The sequence below is a fragment of the Cricetulus griseus genome, assembly GCF_003668045.3.
Source record: "Cricetulus griseus strain 17A/GY chromosome 1 unlocalized genomic scaffold, alternate assembly CriGri-PICRH-1.0 chr1_0, whole genome shotgun sequence".
NCBI lineage: Eukaryota > Metazoa > Chordata > Mammalia > Rodentia > Cricetidae > Cricetulus > Cricetulus griseus.
In genome coordinates this window covers 229,838,367-229,856,047 of record NW_023276806.1, presented here as the reverse complement: position 1 = coordinate 229,856,047, position 17,681 = coordinate 229,838,367, and the positions used below count along the sequence as shown (strand labels likewise).

The 17,681-nt window shown below is 51.6% G+C and overlaps 1 protein-coding gene across 3 annotated transcripts; it reads left to right on the top strand.

Moving 5' to 3' along the window:
- The first annotated feature begins 41 nt into the window (after positions 1-41).
- On the top strand, positions 42-14,389 carry Abcf1 (ATP binding cassette subfamily F member 1). Of its 3 annotated transcripts, none has more exons than XM_035450930.1 (25): positions 42-196; positions 4,981-5,027; positions 6,035-6,124; positions 6,213-6,339; positions 6,639-6,676; positions 6,754-6,867; positions 7,237-7,311; positions 7,387-7,503; positions 8,387-8,485; positions 8,652-8,774; positions 9,071-9,171; positions 9,246-9,331; positions 9,453-9,592; positions 9,676-9,824; positions 10,061-10,144; positions 10,279-10,403; positions 10,548-10,660; positions 10,758-10,929; positions 11,003-11,077; positions 11,162-11,232; positions 12,947-12,979; positions 13,070-13,238; positions 13,364-13,428; positions 13,520-13,592; positions 13,694-14,389. In XM_035450930.1, exons 1-25 carry the CDS (start codon positions 124-126, stop codon positions 13,858-13,860), a joined length of 2,526 nt encoding a protein of 841 aa, XP_035306821.1. In that variant the 5' UTR covers positions 42-123; the 3' UTR covers positions 13,861-14,389. The 3 variants fall into 3 exon arrangements, with proteins under 3 accessions (XP_035306821.1, XP_027244377.1, XP_027244376.1); XM_027388576.2 differs by having other exon boundaries at positions 6,210-6,339; XM_027388575.2 differs by having other exon boundaries at positions 6,207-6,339.
- The last annotated feature ends 3,292 nt before the right edge of the window (positions 14,390-17,681 follow it).

Sequence of the window (17,681 nt, the reverse complement as noted above, 5' to 3'; positions counted from 1 at the left end):
TTGCTCACCCGGGGGCGGGGCGGGGCGGAGCGTCTAGTGGAGAGCCCGCCCACTGGCGGCCCCACGCCGCCGGAAGCGGAAACAGCACCAGAGGTCCCCGGAGTACCCGCAACTGCCGCCGCGATGCCGAAGGCTCCCAAGCAGCAGCCACCCGAGCCCAAGTGGTTCGGGTCAGGCGAGGACACGAGCCCCGAGGGTGAGCGGGGAGGAGGCAGGGCGGGGGCCGGGACGGCGGCCGCCGTGGGACGTGGGTCCCGCGCGTGTGCGTCCGGCAGAGGCCGCGCGCGCCGGAGCTCCGGGTGGCCGGCCGAGCGGAGGCGAGGGCGAGCATATGGCTCAGCGGGAGGGGCGAGCGCACGCGAGCTGGGAGAGCTGCGATCGCCTCCACTGCCGCGGTGCAGGCGAGCACGGCACGAGCCCGGCCGCGATCCCCCACCCCGGGAGCCCCTAATCCCGCTCGCCCTCTGCGAGCGGGCGAGCCGGCCAGGCCCAGGGCGAGCGGGCTGCCCCGAGGGTTAACCCTGCGTGGGTCAGGACGGACAGGGGCACGGCACTGTCAGCGTTGGGCGATGCGCCGCGGGCGCGGGATGGAGGGAACGAGAACTCTTATTTAAGAGGCACCAAGTCACTCCATGGGGAGGTAGAAAAGACGCGAAAGAAAGACGACGGCGATCCCACAGGCGTTTGATCGGTTGTCGTTGGAACGAACTTTTATTGTTTTTAAAAGACAAGGGTCTCTCTACATAGGGCTGGCTTCCCTGGAACCTCACTCTGTAGACCAGGCTGTCTTCTAAAATCCGCCCGCCTCTGCCTCCCAAGTGCTGGGATCAAAGGCGGGCGCCACCGCCAGAACCACCGCCACCACCACGACCCGGCTTAGTTAAGACAAAATCTTAGGTAGCCAAAGCCGGCCGGATCTCTTATGATCAGTTTATTACAGCAACAGTGAAAAGTGGAGGGTGGCTTGGGTCAAGATAGACTCGGGAACACCGCTTACCCAGGCTCTGGCAGTGACTTCTGTAAGAAGGGCAAGGAAACAGTAATGCCTTGGAGACAGAAGTGTCACTGTCCAGTGGCCTGGACCACACCCAGATACTGACTAGATAAAGGGTAAAGACTGAAGAATTCCACTCTATTAGTCAAGATGCAGTTAAAGGAATAGGTAATAGGCTATTGGTTGATAGGAGTACTTGAAAAAATATTTTTAATTAAAATATTTTTGTTTTTATATATTTTTTAGGCAGGGTCTCACTATATAGCCTTGACTGGTCTGGAACTAACTTTGTAGACCAGGCTGGTTGGAACTCATAGAGATCCATGTACCTCTGGCTCTTGAATGCTGGTATTAAAATTTGCACCACCATGTCTAGCTGGTGGGGGAGAGAATTACTTATGTGAATGTTTACTTTGTACTGCATGCCCAGTGAGGGCGTTGGGTCTCCTGGAACTGGAATTAAAGAGGGTTGATAGCTGGGAACTGAATCCAGGTCCTCTGCAAGAGCAAGCAGCCAGTGCTCTTAACTGCTGAGCCATCTCTTCAGACCTGGAAATAAAACCGTTTTTTGTTTTGTTGGGTTTTGTTCTGGGTTTTGATTGTTTTTGTTTTGAGACAGGGTTTCTCTGTGTATCCCTGGCTATCCTGGAATTTACTCTGTAGACCAGGCTGGCCCTGAACTCACTGAAATCCTCCGCTTCTGCTGCTGAAGTGCTGGGATCCCCCTGCTCCCTGAAAATAAAGTTTTTAACAAGAGGGGAGGGTATTGGACTGTAAGGTGGAAAACATTTAAAGAGGGTGTGGGGTGTTTTGTTTTGTTTTGAGTGTGTGTGTGTGAATGTTTTGCCTGCGTGAGCATATGTGCACCGTGTGCGCGCCTTGTCAGAAGAGGGCTTCTGATCCCCAGAGACTGGCGTTACACTTGGTTTTGAGCCACCATGTGAGTGCTGGGAATCAAACCTGGACCCTTTGAAAGAGCAGCCGAGTACACCAAACTGCTGAGTCGTGGGTCCGGTGCCTGAGTCAGTGTTTTCCTGAGGGAGGAGCAAGTTTGGTCCGGAAGTCAGTGGACAACTTTGCAGGCAGTTGCACCTGTGTGGAGGCTCCGGGGATTGAACCTGGCTCTTTGAGCTGATACTCTCCATGGGAGCCACCTTGCCATCCCAGTGTGCTTTGAAGGTTGAGTTGGAGGTTTCTAAGAGATAACAAAGACAAATGGCCAGCTATCTCTAGTGAGGGAAGAATTGAAGTAGTTATAGATGAAGCAGCCTAGACAGTGCAGATGGGAGTGGGAACCTCAAGAACCTCCCCAATAAGGGTTAGTCAGTCAGCACAGAGGGTGAGAGCATGGCTGCAAGAGCAGCCAGAGAAACTAGAGGCAACTGAGGAGACAGACAGTATCACCTGGCCAAAACACAAACAAACACAAGGTATTTGTTAAGAATCCATACCCAGTGGGGTGATGGCGCTCACCTGTGCACTTGGGAGGCAGAGGCAGGTTGATCTCAAGTTTAAGGCCAGCCTGGTTTACATAGTGAGCATAGATAGCCAGGGCCACACAGAGAAACCCTGTCCCTGTGTAAACCCAGCAGAAAAGAAAAAGAAGTGCTACCCAGACCAGACTGCTAGCCCTGAGTGTTTAGGATCTACAGGAATGGATTAAACACTCGGGCATAGGATGCAAGTCTAAACATAAAATTCACTTTTGCTTGATTTACACTTTATAAACACAGATGAGAGGTTTTTTGGTTTTATTTTAACACAAGGCCTATTACTGCCCAGGCTGGCCTTTAAGCCCATGTACAGCCAGGAATGGTCTTGAACATGTGTTGCTCCAGCCTGAGCCTTGAAGTGTTGGTGGTACAGACTTGAGTCATTATAACCAGCTATAAAGTGGAGAATAGCCTTGAGCCGGTCAAGATAGTCTCCTCCTCCGCTCTTGTTCATTTTGAGACAGGGTTCAAACCCAGTTCTCCTTCCTCAGCCTGCCTGTTAACCTGGATTACAAATAATGGGCCAAGAGTGATAACATTAAAGCATTTCCTTTTGCTTTGAGGCTCAGGACAACTTAAGGTTTGGAAGAGGAGAGATGCAGTGCAGCTCCGGTCCGCTGACCTCTGTGATATTTATCTCCTCACATTTAGAATTTAGAGAATGGAGCTATGAAGTCAGGCGTGCTGGCTCACACCTTTAACTCTAGCACTTGGGAGGCAGAGGCAGATCCGCCTGCCTCTGCCTCCCGAGTGCTGGGATTAAAGGCGTGTGCCACCAACACCCGGTTGTCCTAATTTTACTAATTTGAGGTGGGGTTTTTTGGGGGGAAGGTTGGTTTTGTTTTGTATTTTTTGGTTGTTTTTCAAGATGGGGGTTTCTCTGTGTATCTTTGGAGTATCTTTCTGGACTTGTTCTGGAAGTCACTCTTTAGAACAGGCGGGCCTCAAACTCACAGAGATCCAAGTGCTGGGATTAAAGGCCTGTGCAAACACCGCCCGGCTCCGTTAGGCTTTGAAACTCTAAAATAGATTTTTCATATCTCCAGGGTTGTTTTGTTTTGTTTGTTTGTTTGTTTTGTAGGTATTTAGTAAGACTTTCCTAATAAATAAGGACTATGGAACACGTGGAATTCTGATCTAAGAATACTTGTGGGGCTGAAGAGAAAGAAGGCTCAGCAGTTAGCACTTCCTAGATGACCTTGGTTCAATCCCCACTCCCAGCTAGGTATAGCTCTAGTCCTGTAAGATCTGTCGCCCTCTCCTGGCCCCCTTGAGCACCACATGCAGATAAAACACCCATACACATAAAATAGATGTATTTTTTTTTTTAAAGAATGCAGTGATAGCAGAGAGCTGCTTGTGTGTCACAGGACTGAGTACCAAACTGCTATGAGTGAGTGTGGTCATTCAGAAGACATGGTTGTAGGCCTGGCCATGAGGGGAGTCGTGTGATCCCTTCTGCCTCTGGATGGAGAGTGGCGGTTGCTCGTAGACCGCTGCCTGGAGTGACACATTGGGCAGGAGTGGAATCAGTCTGACTCCCTTTGCTCCCTGAGAGACAGATGGTCTTTCGGTCACTCTCTGGGATGCAAGACCACACAGGAATGTACTTCATACTGCATGTCTGGGCACCTCTCCACCCTGTGCATTCTGCCCCCGTCCCTCTCCTCCCCCCATAAAAATACTGAAATAGTCTCAGCAGATTTCTCCGATTTTCTTGTCCCCTCCCGTCCTTGCCCCACTCTGAAGTGGATGCAAGACTTGAAGGTGCAAAAGATCATGCAACACATTGTGGTTCCTTACCCGACTAAAAAGCCCCTGCCTGCTACCTGATGCTGTTCCGTTTGACCTAGGTGTGCCAGCTGTGTGTTTCTTCTTTCTCACAGCTGATCTGAACATGTCACTGTGCCTGACAGCTTCTCTAGGCTTAGCCAGCTGCCTCCTCCACGGGGCCATGCTTGGCTCTAGACCTGAGGCTAGCCTCTCTCCCCACCAGATCTGCCCTTTCTTCCCCTTGGGCAAGTTCAGGAACTGTCTCTGTAAAGACCTGTCTTCCAAAGGCCTACAAGCACTGGGGGAAGCCACCGTGGTCTTATTCGCTGCTTGCACCCCCAGTGCAAGCATTTTCTGACGCCTCATGTCTGTTTAATAAATAGGTCTTTGTAGGACAGGACAGATGGCGAATGATGACAAGCACTTGCTGCTCTTGCAGAGGACACGTTCATGGTGGCTCATGACATCCGTAACTCCAGTTAGGTGGGATGGTAGGCTCATAGTGCACATACACACGATACTTATTTTAAAAAATCTTTAAAAATGCCTTAAAGTAATAGGTGTTTGTGTGAATGGATGAAAGTAGAAGTGATTGTTTCTGTAAGACCAGGGAGTGATGACCAGACTAGTTCTTCATGGTAGAGCCAGTTGGAGCTCTGCAGGAAGCTTGGACTGCTGGGCATTAGAATAAGCTAATGTGATGTCTGTTTAACCTTCCAGAGAAAGTGGTGAAGAAAGGCAAAAAGGACAAGAAGACCAAGAAGACGGTGAGAAAATGGGGGTCCGGGACAAGAAGTGACGTGGGTGTTGGTTCCCAGGCAGTGTAGATGGCCATGTGAAGTCAAAGGGGGGATCTCCCTGGGAGAAGGTGGGTGGGTTGTTTCATTAACTCATGAAGCAGGAGCACATGGGCTCATGTGAAATTCTCAAAGAGTTAATTTTTTTAAATTTATTCATTTTTATTTTATATGCATTGGTGCTTTGCCATGGGTGTCAAGTCGTCTGGAACTGGAATTTCAGACTATTGTGAGCTGCCAAGTGGGTGCTGGGAATTGAACCCAGGTCCTCTGAAAGAGCAGTCAGTGCTCTTAATGACTGAGCTGCCTCTCCAGCTCCAAGAGTTAATGTTTTTGCGACAGGGATTCTCTGTAGCTTTGGAGGCTGTCCTGGAACTCACTCTTGTAGATCAGGCTGGTCTTGAACTCACAGAGATCTGACGGCCTCTGCCTCTCGAGTGCTGGGATTAGAGGCGTGGGCAAGAGTTAATATTTTTAAAAACTCAAAAAGATGTGGGCAGTGGTGATGGTGGTGCACACCTTTAATCCTAACACTCAGGAGGCAGAAGCAGGCGAATGAGTGAGTCTCTTGGGTTCAAGGCAAACCTGGTCTGCAGAGTGAGTTCCAGGACACCCAGGGCTACACAGAGAAACCCTGTCTTGGGGGGTGGGGCTTGCAAAGAGCAAATACTGCTTTCTTGCAGTTGTGGAGGTTGAGAAGTATCAATGGACTCAAAGCTTCGGTGGGCATGCGTGTATCATCCTTTGTATAAAAGTGGAAATGAAAGGCCATGGGGATCAAACATGAGTGAGAGCCAGCATGGTGAATTAAAATAAAAACAAAATAATCAAACATGAGTGAGAGCCAGCATGGTGAATTAAAATAAAAACAAATGACCACTGGCACTTTTAAATGAGAGAGCAGCAAGATGAGGAGGGCCTGCATGCAGATGGCTAACTAGCCTTTGAACAGCTTGCCTGTGTCTCACCCTTTGTAGTTCTTTGAGGAGCTGGCCGTAGAAGATAAACAAGCTGGAGAAGAAGAGAAAACACAGAAGGAGAAGGAGCAGCAGCAGCAGCAGCAGCAGGTATGCTAGATGGGCTGGGGATGCCAGGGCACCATGGACCCAGCTGACAGGACCTCAGCCGACTCTCACACTCTCATCTCAGCAGCAGAAGAAAAAGCGCGACACCCGAAAAGGCCGGCGGAAGAAGGATGTGGACGACGACGGGGAAGAGGAGGAGAAGGAGCTCATGGAGCGTCTTAAGAAGCTCTCTGTGCCAGCCGTTGATGAGGACCAGGGTAAGTTTCTTGAGGGGACACTCGGAGGTGGTGGCACACCCCAAACTTAGACTGAGGCAGAGGATCTCTTGAGTTCAAGGCCAGCCTGGTCTACAAAGCAAGTTCAGTGTAGCCAGGACTGTTACACAGAGAAACTCTGTCTCAAAAAGAAAAGAAAGAAACCTGAGGGGTAGAGGACATTTGACATCCTTGATTGGCAGGGAATAAGGCCTCATTTCTTGCAAGGTCTTTGAGTTGGTGAAGTGAAGGAGCCAAACACTGGAATGTTCCTGACCGCTTCCTTTCCCCTGTCATTTCAGTGTCTGCCCCGGTTCCCCGAGGAGGGAAGAAAGCCAAGGTGAGCTGTCAGTAGGAGAGAAGACTCCTAAGGGCAGTCGCAGCCCCCCCCCTGACTTCTGTGGCCTTTCCCTGTAGGGTGGGAATGTTTTTGAAGCCCTGATTCAGGATGAGAGCGAGGAGGAGGAGGAGGAGGAGGAGGAAAAACACGCTCCCAAGCCTGCCAAGCCAGAGAAGAATCGCATCAATAAGGTGAGGTGGTGGCTCCACCCCCAGGGCCTCCTCACAGACAAGCCAGTTTCCTGCTTGTAAGCCACCTCATCCACATGTGCCTTGCCCGCGCCAGCAGAACCCCTCTCTTTAACGTCATCAGTCTGTCAGTCATGTGGTACTCTAAGAGATTTAAACTCAGAATGTGAAGCAAAGGCCCTCTGCCTGCCTCTTCTCTTCCTTTTGGGACACTATTTATGCTCAGCATCTGGTTTGCCTGCACCTGCTGCTGCTCCTCCTCAGCAGCCTCCTAACCCATCTGTTGAGTCCCCCGTGTCCCGTGAAGTGTGGCAGGCTGAAATGCTGGTAAGGGGCAGAGTAGTGAAGTCATCTGTTGTTTGTCTCCTGCAGGCTGTATCTGAGGAACAGCAGCCTGGGCTCAGGAGCAGACGGGGTAAGGAGGAGAAGTCCAAAGCAAAGGCCAAGGTAAGAGTGGCTGCAGGGGGTGCCGACAGCTCTCCTGGGTGGGGCATTTCATCAGGTCTGTCTTTTCCTCATTAGCCTCAAAATAAGTTTGCAGCCCTAGACAGTGAGGAGGAAGATGATGAAGAAACAACTGAAGAGAAGGAGCCTCCCAAGCCAGGGAAGGACAGAGAAAAGGCCAAGAATGCAGAGCAGGTTTGTATCTTGCGGGGTGGGATTGGGGTGCAGTCTGTTGCTGATCAGAACTCGGGTCACAGACTTTGTACAATGAGGCACTGACACCCAGCATAGTGGATCACACCTTTAATCCCAGTACTTGGGAAGCAGAGGCAGGTGGATCTCTGTGAGTTCAAGGACAGCCTGATCTGCATATCAAGTTCCAGGACAGCCAGGGCTACACAGTGTCTGTCTCATCTTCCATTTTATCCCATGGGCCACATGAAGACCAACAGGCATTGGGTCAGGCTTGGCCCAGAGGCCAGCGTTACAGCACTGGATGGAAGAGGAAAGGGCCTGGGGTTCGCCTCTGATGGTCTTGGTCCTGCCTGTGCCAACTGTTGACTGGCGCTGTGATAGAGAACACATCTGGCCGTGCTCCTGGTCCGTTACCACACCGGTGTGCTGTAGCTCTCCGTACCTCAAGCAGGTGACACCCTCAGGCTGCACACTGCACATGTGTTCTTGACATGTTAGACAAACTCATTTGCTCCCACCCTCTGCTACACTTGGAAGTTATGTCATTTCTTACCTGTGGTTCCTGGTGGCAGACATTGACAAAGGACTGCATGCAGACCAGTGGCTTGGGATAATTAGGAGAGAGGACCATAACCCATCTCCAGTCTGGGTGGAGAAGACAGCTCCCTGCATGGCAGGAATCTTGAGGTTTTTGTTTGTTGTTGTTGGGTTTTGGTTTTTCAAGACAAGATTTCTCTGTGTAGCCCTAGCTGTCGTAGAACTCACTGCCTCAGGTTCTGGGATGGCATGCGCCACCACACCCGGCAGAGCCGGCGGTGTGAGAAATCCTTAGTCCTTGATGGTGCTGCTGCTCTTGTTTGTTTATGGCTGTGTGTTCTCACAGGGTGAAGAGGAAGAGGGAGAAGAGGAAGACGGGAGGACGAAGCCAAACGACCCCTATGCCAACCTTAGCAAAAAGGAAAAGAAAAAGCTAAAGAAACAGGTCAGCATTGGTCTTCATGGTTTCCGTGGGTTTGTAAGGCGAGGTATGAAGAGAGCTTTGGGGGCTGCTTGAAGTAGAGCGGCTGAAAGGGGGACAGAATTGTGTCCTTGAGCCCTGTCTCAGCCATGGCAATATGGACATCAAACATCCTTTCCCTCCTTCTCAGATGGATTATGAACGCCAGGTGGAATCATTAAAAGCAGCTAATGCTGCGGAAAATGACTTCTCCGTGTCCCAAGCAGAGGTGTCTTCGCGGCAGGCGATGTTAGAGAACGCATCTGACATCAAGGTGGGGTCTGAGGGCCCTTGCCCATTGTTTACTTGAGCAGAGGCCTGCCCTCACCGTGCCTATGGGCTGTTGGCAAACAAGAAGGCATGTGAAGGGGTGGGTGCCCTAAGGAAAAAAGGGTCCTGCTAGCTTGAGCAAGGTGATAGGAAAGCCAATAGAAAAAAGAGGAGGGAAAGGGGTCAGAGGGCCCGCCTTCCAACCCCACCGCAGAAAGGGGTAGGTAGGGTCAGGGTCAGGGTTGGGACAAGCAGGTGTATGCATGTTTGTCCTGGGCTCATTCATTCTGTTGGCTGCAGTTGGAAAAGTTCAGCATCTCAGCCCACGGCAAGGAGCTGTTTGTCAACGCTGACCTGTACATCGTCGCAGGCCGCCGCTACGGGCTGGTGGGACCCAATGGGTAAGAAGATGGGACTGAAGGGGAGCAGGAGGGTTGCACTGGGTGGCCAGGTCCTCATGGCCCTTGTTCTCCAGCAAAGGCAAGACCACGCTCTTGAAGCACATTGCCAACCGCGCCCTGAGCATCCCCCCCAACATCGATGTGTTGCTGTGCGAGCAGGGTGAGGCTGGGGGCCGGGACGGTTGCAGGCTAGGGGACTAAGGGCTGGAGGACACCTGATGTGCTGCACGGGTCTGGCAGGCAGGACTGGCATTGGCCTCTTGACCTTCCCCGTCCTGCAGAGGTGGTGGCTGATGAAACGCCAGCAGTGCAAGCTGTTCTTCGTGCCGACACCAAGCGACTCAAGTTGCTAGAGCAGGAGCGACAGCTTCAGGGACAGCTGGAGCAGGGGGATGACACGGCTGCCGAGAAATTAGAAAAGGTAGAGGAGACAGCGTAGGGGACACAGGTAAGCCTTGGGGGGTCCTTGGACCCTTGGCCATGTGTCCTCTTCTCCTCCTCCAGGTGTATGAGGAGCTGAGGGCTACTGGCGCAGCGGCTGCAGAGGCCAAGGCGAGGCGCATCCTGGCTGGCTTGGGCTTTGACCCTGAGATGCAGAATCGTCCCACCCAGAAATTCTCTGGGGGTTGGCGCATGCGCGTCTCCCTAGCCAGGTGGGTCCGACCTCTATTCTGCCAGTGTCTCTTCCCTTTCCTTTCTTCCAAGGGCTACTTAGCAAGCAGGTTTGAGGCCAGCGTTCACCATCCTCACTTGTGCATTGCGAGAACTTGGGTCATTCTCCATTTTGATCCCTATCTAATAAAAATTCTCACATAGTTTTCCAACCAGGGGCTCTGGGTTTGCTGAACAGATGCCTTCCTCTCCTGACCTTGACTCCACTCCTCTCCAGGGCACTCTTCATGGAACCCACACTGCTGATGCTGGATGAGCCCACTAACCACCTGGACCTCAACGCTGTCATCTGGCTCAATAAGTGCGCTCACTGCCCTGCCCATGCTCTCAGCCTCTGTGTCATTGGCTCCCACGCTTCTTCCCCTGTCCCCACCCTATTGTCTGCACTCTGGGCTCACACCCTTGTGACACTCCACACTCCTGTCTACACTGCAGCTACCTTCAGGGCTGGAAGAAGACGCTGCTGATCGTCTCTCACGACCAGGGCTTTCTGGACGACGTCTGCACTGACATCATCCACCTTGACACCCAGAGGCTCCATTACTACAGGGGCAATTACAGTAAGCGCGCCTGCCCTTGGTGGCTTGGGGACAGGTGGCAGAGCCTCAGTAGCAGCCCCTGGGCATGGTGGTGAGCTGTCTCCTCAAGACCTCCATAGGTGGCTGCTTCCCCGTTCACCTGTCCCTGGTTGTTCTCCACCCCAGTGACCTTCAAGAAGATGTACCAGCAGAAGCAGAAAGAGCTGGTGAAGCAGTACGAGAAGCAGGAGAAGAAGCTGAAGGAGCTGAAAGCTGGGGGCAAGTCCACCAAGCAGGCCGTGCGTGCCCACGCTCGCAGAGGAGGGCAGGAGGGCAGGATGGGAGAGCCCATGGGACTGGGCGGCGTCTGGAGCGCTTCCTTCCTCCCTCATCCAGGAGAAGCAAACCAAGGAAGTCCTGACTCGAAAACAGCAGAAGTGCCGACGGAAAAACCAGGACGAAGAGTCTCAGGAGCCGCCTGAGCTCCTGAAGCGACCCAAGGAATACACCGTGCGTTTCACCTTCCCAGATCCACCGCCCCTCAGCCCACCTGTGCTAGGGCTGCACGGTAAGGGCGCCCTTTCCTTTGGGGCCAGGATCTGGGGTGACTGCAGAGATTATAAGTAGCTGCTTATCCTCAGGTGTGACATTTGGCTACGAGGGCCAGAAGCCACTCTTTAAGAACCTGGATTTTGGAATCGACATGGACTCTCGAAGTGAGTTTGTCCTGGGTGACTTGGGTGGCAGCAGGAGTCTCCGATTGAGGCTGGTTCTCTGATCACCCATCCGTCTCCTTCCAGTTTGTATCGTGGGCCCCAACGGTGTAGGGAAGAGCACCCTTCTCTTGCTGCTGACTGGCAAGCTGACACCAGTGAGTCCTAAAGCCAAAAGGGAGAGGGAAGGGCCCAGCATTCACCAGATGACAGGGGACAGTGTGTCCTTGTTAGACTGATTAGAAGTGTGTGGGGTAGGGGTGGGGTGCAGAGACGGAGCCCAGAACTTTGGCTTATCTGTTAGAGCTAACAAGTCTGAAATTTATCCCGTTGCCGTTCTGCGCTGTTGAGACTGGCTCCTCACACCACATCGTAGGGTTGGTTTTGTCATTTGTAATACTGGGGTTGAACCTAGGGCCTTTAGCACGTTGTAGCCTTCATCTTGTTTTACTTTTTATTTTAAGATAAGGCCTTGCTAAATTACCCAGAGTAGCCTCAAATGTTGCCATCCCTGTCCTTTCTTAGCCTCTTAAGTAGCTGGGATTACAGGCTGATGCCACCCACCTAGTGACTGGACTCCCAGTCACTGCAAGGAAATCTGGAGGTCTCCTTCAGTAGTGCCCTCCTCACCCTACCTCTACCTGACCGTGTACCCATTGTTTCCTATGTGTGTGTTTGTTTTCCGAGACAGGGTTTCTCTGTGCATGTGGTTCTGGCTGTCCTGGAACTCACTCTGTAGACCAGGCTGGCCTCGAACTCACAGAGATCCGCCTGCCTCTGCCTCACAAATGCTGGGATTAAAGTCGAGTACCACCACCATCACCACCACCCCAGCCATTTTTCCTTTCTTGTATTCATTTATTCCCAGCCCAACTATGAGATTTGTTTCTCCTAAGAAAACATTGAGGTAGCCTGGTGGTTCCTAGTCAAAAGCTCAGCACTGGGGAGTCTGAGACAGGGGCAATCACTGTGAATTCAAGGCTAGCTTGAGCTGCAAAATAAGACTATCTTAAAAAAGGGAGGGGGGGGGCTGGAGAGATGGCTCAGCGGTTAAGAGCACTGACTGTTCTTCCAGAAGTCCCGAGTTCAATTCCCAGCAACCACATGGTGGCTCACAACAATCTTGAATGAGATCTGGTGCCCTCTGTTGGCATGCAGGCAGAAGACTGTATACAGAATAAATATCTTAAAAGAAAAAAAAGCCCCCTCCCCAAAAAAAAAAGACCAAGAAGATATTAAAAAAAAAAAGAGGAAGAGAGGGAGGGAGGTGCTAGAGAGATGACTCAGAGGTTAAGAGCCCTGGCTGCTCTTCCAGAGGACCTGGGTTCAATTCCCAGCAACCACATGGTGGCTCACAACCATCTGTAGTGAGATCTGTAATGGTGCCCTCTTCTGGCCTGCATGGGTACATGCAGACAGAACACAGTATACAAAAGAAATAAAATTTAAAAAGGAGCTGGGCGTTGGTGGCGCACGCCTTTAATCCCAGCACTTGGGAGGTGGAGGCAGGTGAATTTCTGTGAGTTCGAGGCCAGCCTGGTCTACAAGAGTGAGTGCCAGGATAAGCTCCAAAGCTACAGAGAAACCCTGTCTCAAAAAAACCAAAAAAAAGGGGGGGGGCTGGAGAGTGGCTCAGAGGTTAAGAGCACTGGCTGCTCTTCCAGAGGTCCCAAGTTCAATTCCCAGCAACCACATGGTGGCCCACAACCATCAGTTATGAGATCTGGTGTGCAGGCATACATACAGGCAGAACATTATACATAATAAATAAATGACTCTTTTTTAAAAAACATTAAAAAAGGAAAAGAAAAACTGGGCTGTGGTGTCGCCGCCCTCCCGCATCCCTGCTCTTATGCTTGCTTTTTCTTGCAGACCAACGGGGAAATGAGAAAGAACCATCGTCTGGTAAGCTGGCTGTGGGACTGAGGTGTAGAAGTCTGGCAGGAAGCAGGCCCCTGACTGACCACACTGACCACCTCCTCTCCTCTTGGGCAGAAAATTGGCTTCTTTAACCAGCAGTATGCAGAGCAGCTGCACATGGAGGAGACCCCCACTGAGTACTTGCAGCGCAGCTTCAACCTGCCCTACCAGGATGCCCGCAAGTGCCTGGGCCGCTTTGGCCTCGAGAGCCATGCCCACACCATCCAGATCTGCAAACTCTCTGGTAGGACCTCCTGGGCTCCCCCTGGAGACTGGGAGGAGGAGGAGCCCCCGTGGCCTGAGGACAGAGAGAATGTGGTTTGTGTGGGCAGGTGACAGGGATCTGATTGCCTCTTCCTTTTGTGGCAGGTGGGCAGAAAGCCCGAGTTGTGTTTGCTGAGCTGGCCTGTCGGGAGCCTGATGTCCTCATCTTGGTGAGTGGGCCTGGCACAGGAAAGGGGCTTGAAGGTAAGAGCTGCAGACAGGTGTTGCAGTGCTCTGCCATGGGTCTCTTCTTCTCCACAGGATGAGCCGACCAATAACTTGGACATTGAGTCTATTGATGCCCTGGGGGAGGCCATCAATGAGTACCAGGGGGGTAAGTCTGCTGGGGGGGCAGACAAAGCAGTGTGGACTGGGGCTCTTCTTCTCCACGCTCGATTCCCCCTCCTGCCCTGTCTTTATCATCTTTCTCCACAGCTGTGATTGTTGTTAGCCACGATGCCCGGCTCATCACAGAAACCAATTGCCAGTTGTGGGTGGTGGAGGAGCAGAGTGTCAGTCAGATCGATGGTGACTTTGATGACTACAAGCGAGAGGTGTTGGAGGCCCTGGGTGAAGTCATGGTCAACCGGCCTCGGGATTGAGCTCCCCTCCTGGAAACCTTCTGAGACAAGCTCCTGTGGCTGGGGTCTCTGCCTGTACCCACCCAGACGCCCGCTGTGTCTGCTGCCAACTCAGCCACATGGGCCATGAAGGTGGAGTGTTGCCTTGATGCGTGTGACAGGATCCGTGTGGATTGTGTCCTTCCCACCGAAGGACTGTGTCTCCTTCAGATAACAGAACTGGCTTACCCTCAGCATCTCTTGCCAGACAGAGGTGACCTTTGCTGTGGTCCATTCTTCTCAAGCCAAGTTAAGGTGGCCTCTTGTCTCAAGACTCTGGCCACTCAGGACTGACTCTGCCTGGTCCCTCCTTTTGGAAGGGTCCTCACTGACACAAGCAGCCGGAACCACAGCACGGCTGGAGGCCAGTGTCTGAGACCTGTTGTGTCACCAACCCAAGATCTGGTGCTTGTGGTGGCTTGTCTGGTGGGGGCTTGAGGGCAGGAAAGGGAGCTGATGAAGTGCAGTCTCCTTTCAGAGGGGGGGAAATAAAGCACTGGGGTTGCTGACATCCTGTCCCTGTGTGGAGTCTCCTCAGCTTTTGCTGTTCCGTCCTCCCCTGCCAGTGTGCCCTCTGTGCCCTCAGGGAGGGGGTGTGACCGAGCTGATGATCTAAGACCAACAGACCATGTTGGGATAGGGCGCACACCTCTGATTCCAGCGCCCAGGAGGTAGAAGGAGGGCTTCCCTTGGCTACCTAGTACATTTGAAGCAAGCCTTGGCTACAAAGACTCAAAAACTAAGGCATGGACATTTGTGACATATCTGACTTCCATGTGTGTAATATTTTTGGTTAAAGATTGCCATGTGTCCAGAAAGGACAGATTTCCAGATTTGGAGTCGCACTTGGAACAGGAGTGAGGCCCAGAGCCTGTCCACCTGGGAGAAGCAGGTCCAGTGTTCAGGGAAACACTTGGGACTGGTGGAGAGAAGGGGGAAATGGGGAAAACAGACTAAATGTGAAGTGTTGAAGGAGAAAGGAATGAATGGTTTTCCAGGGCAAATACAGAGTCCAGTGTGGAAAAATTATTTTCCAAGGAGTCACAAGTGGGATGCAGTGAGCACACTGAGTGTGAAGGGATTTTTTTCAGTCCAGCCACTGTGGAGTACTTAAGGTGACTGGTTGACCTTGAAGCTCTTCCATGTCTTGGTCCAGTGGAGCTGGTGTCGGGGGCCTCTGTGGATAATCTAAACTGTGACACTATTGCTTCTGCTCCTGCTTCATCCACTCACTCCGTCTAGATGAGACAATGCAGGAATTATGGAGTGTTGGTGATTTAGTGAATATCAAGGACTTGGATGTGAGTCTGAGTGGTGTTGGCTCACACCTTTAATCCCAGCACTCAGGAGGCAGAGGCAGACGAATTTCTGTGAGTTCCAGGCCAGCCTGGTCTACAGAGCAAGTTCCAGGACAGCCAGGATACACAGAAAAACCTTGTCTTGAAAAAAAAAAAAAAAAAAAGTACCGGCTGCATATCTGGGGGACCTAGGTTCAAGTCTGCACCCTAACAACTGTAACTCTCACCCCAGTAGATCTGACACCCTCTTCTGGCCTGGGAGGGTCCTGCACACATGCAATGCACACACATTCAGGCAAGCACTGGTGCACATAAGTCTTTGTGGGCTGGAGGGATGGCTCAGTGGTTAAGACTCCTTGATGCTCTTCCACAGACTTTGAGTTCCTAGCACAGGTATCTGTAACTCCAGCTTCCAAGGGGATGCAAGGACACTTGCACTCATGCATACAACCCCACACAGACACACATAAATATATTTTATTTATTGCAGTAAAGAGATACCATGACCAAGACAGCTCCTAGGAAGCATTTAATTGGTGGCTTGGTTACTTACAATTTCAGATGTTTAGTCTTATCACCATGGCAGGCATGCTATGGTGCTGGAGTAGCTGAGAGCTACATCCTAATCCACCAGCAGCAGGAAAAGAGAGCCTTTCAAAAGGCTCAAAACTGAGCAGCACACTTCCTCAAGGTCACCCCTTTTCTTTTCAAATAGTTCCACTCCTGATGACTCTGAACTCCCTCATATATGAGCCTACCGGGGCCATTCTGACTCATTTTCATGTACGTATATGCACAGGTTGGTGTAGGGGTGTGGGGAGGTGCAAAGGCCAGAAGAGGGTGTCCAAATTCCAGCTGCTGGAATTCAAGGCAGCTGTGAGCCACATTTATCAGGTGCTGAGAATTGAAGCCAGCCCCATGGAATAGAAGCAGACGCCCAGAGTCATCACTCCGGCCCCTTGACCTTAAAGTAAAATGTAGGGAAAACATTGAGCTCTCTTTGGGGAGTCTTGGGCTTGTAGGAGATGGGGAGAAGAAGTGATGGAGCCTTGAAGAGGTACAAGAAGCGCTGTAACCACAGGCTGGTTGATTCCCACCAGCTTTTAGCCATGGTACTTGTGAGAGTTAAGAGGTTACTGCCCTCGTGTGGCCGATACTGGAAATAACACTCAAGACACCTGCAAACTCGGATCCTGTCAGGCCCCTCGGATGGTTCCAATGGACACACAGCAATCAGGGGCCACTGTTCTGCTGCTTACATCCCAGACTCCCCTCCTTCCCTAAGTCTGTGTACCCGACAAGGCCCTTCTGCTTCTTTTCAAATCCTGTTCCATCAGCTAGACACGGGGAACCTTTTCTGTTTTGAGACAGGGTCTCACTGTAAAGCTCTGGCTGGCCTCTAACTCAGAAACCTGCGTGATTCCGCCTCCTGCGTGCTGGATGGAATTAAAGAGAGTGTGCCATGGCAAGTGTATGGAGGTCAGAGTACAATTGACAGAGCCATTCTCTCCCACCATATGGAGCTCTTCTAGACTTTAAGCATGACTGTTTTGCCTCCTTGTAATTATGTGATATGTGTATCACACATATGCCTGGTGCCTGTGTTGGTCAGATTGTTCTAGTTAGTGTTTCTATTGCTGTGATGAGACATGACTAAAAGCAACTTGAGGAGAGAGTTTATTTGGCTTACACTTCCACACCTAGTCCATCATTGAAGAAAGTCAAACAGGGCAGGAACCTGGAGGCAGGAGCTGACAGAGGCCAAGGGGGAGTGCTGGTTACTGGCTTGTTCAGCCTGATTCCCCCCACACACACACCAAGACAGGGTTTTCCTTGTGTAACAGCCCTGGCTGTCCAGGAACTCTTTGTAGACCAGGCTGGCCTCAAATTCAGAGATCCACCTGCCTCTGCCTCTAGAGTACTGGTATAATAAGCACCACACCTGGCATTTCAGCCTGCTTTCTTATAGAACCTAGGGCCATCAGCCAAGGGATGGCACCACCCACAGCGTCCTAGCAATCGCTAGTTGAGAAAATGCCCTAACTGGCTTGCCTACAGCTTGGTTTCCTGCCTTCTCAAGACAGGGTTTCTCTGTGTAGTCCTGGCTGTCCTGGAACTCGCTCTGTAGACCAGGCTGGCCTCAAACTCTGCCTGTCTCTTCCTCTGGACATAAAGGTGTGTGCCACCACCACTGGCCAGCTTGATCTTATGATCAGTTGAGGCTTCCTCTTCTCTGATTGACTCTAGCTTGTGTCAAGTTGACATGAAACTAGCCAGCACAGGCTGGAGAGATGGCTCAGTGGTTAAGTGCACTGGCTGCTCTTTCAGAGGATCTGGGTTCAATTCTCAGCAACCACATGGTGGCTCACAGCTGTAACTCCAGTTAACTCCAGTTGAGAGGACCTGATACCCTCACCTACACATAAATGAAGAAAAAACCCAATGCACATATAAGAATAAACAGACAAATGTTTTTTAAAAAGCCAGGAGGTGGTGGTGCACGCC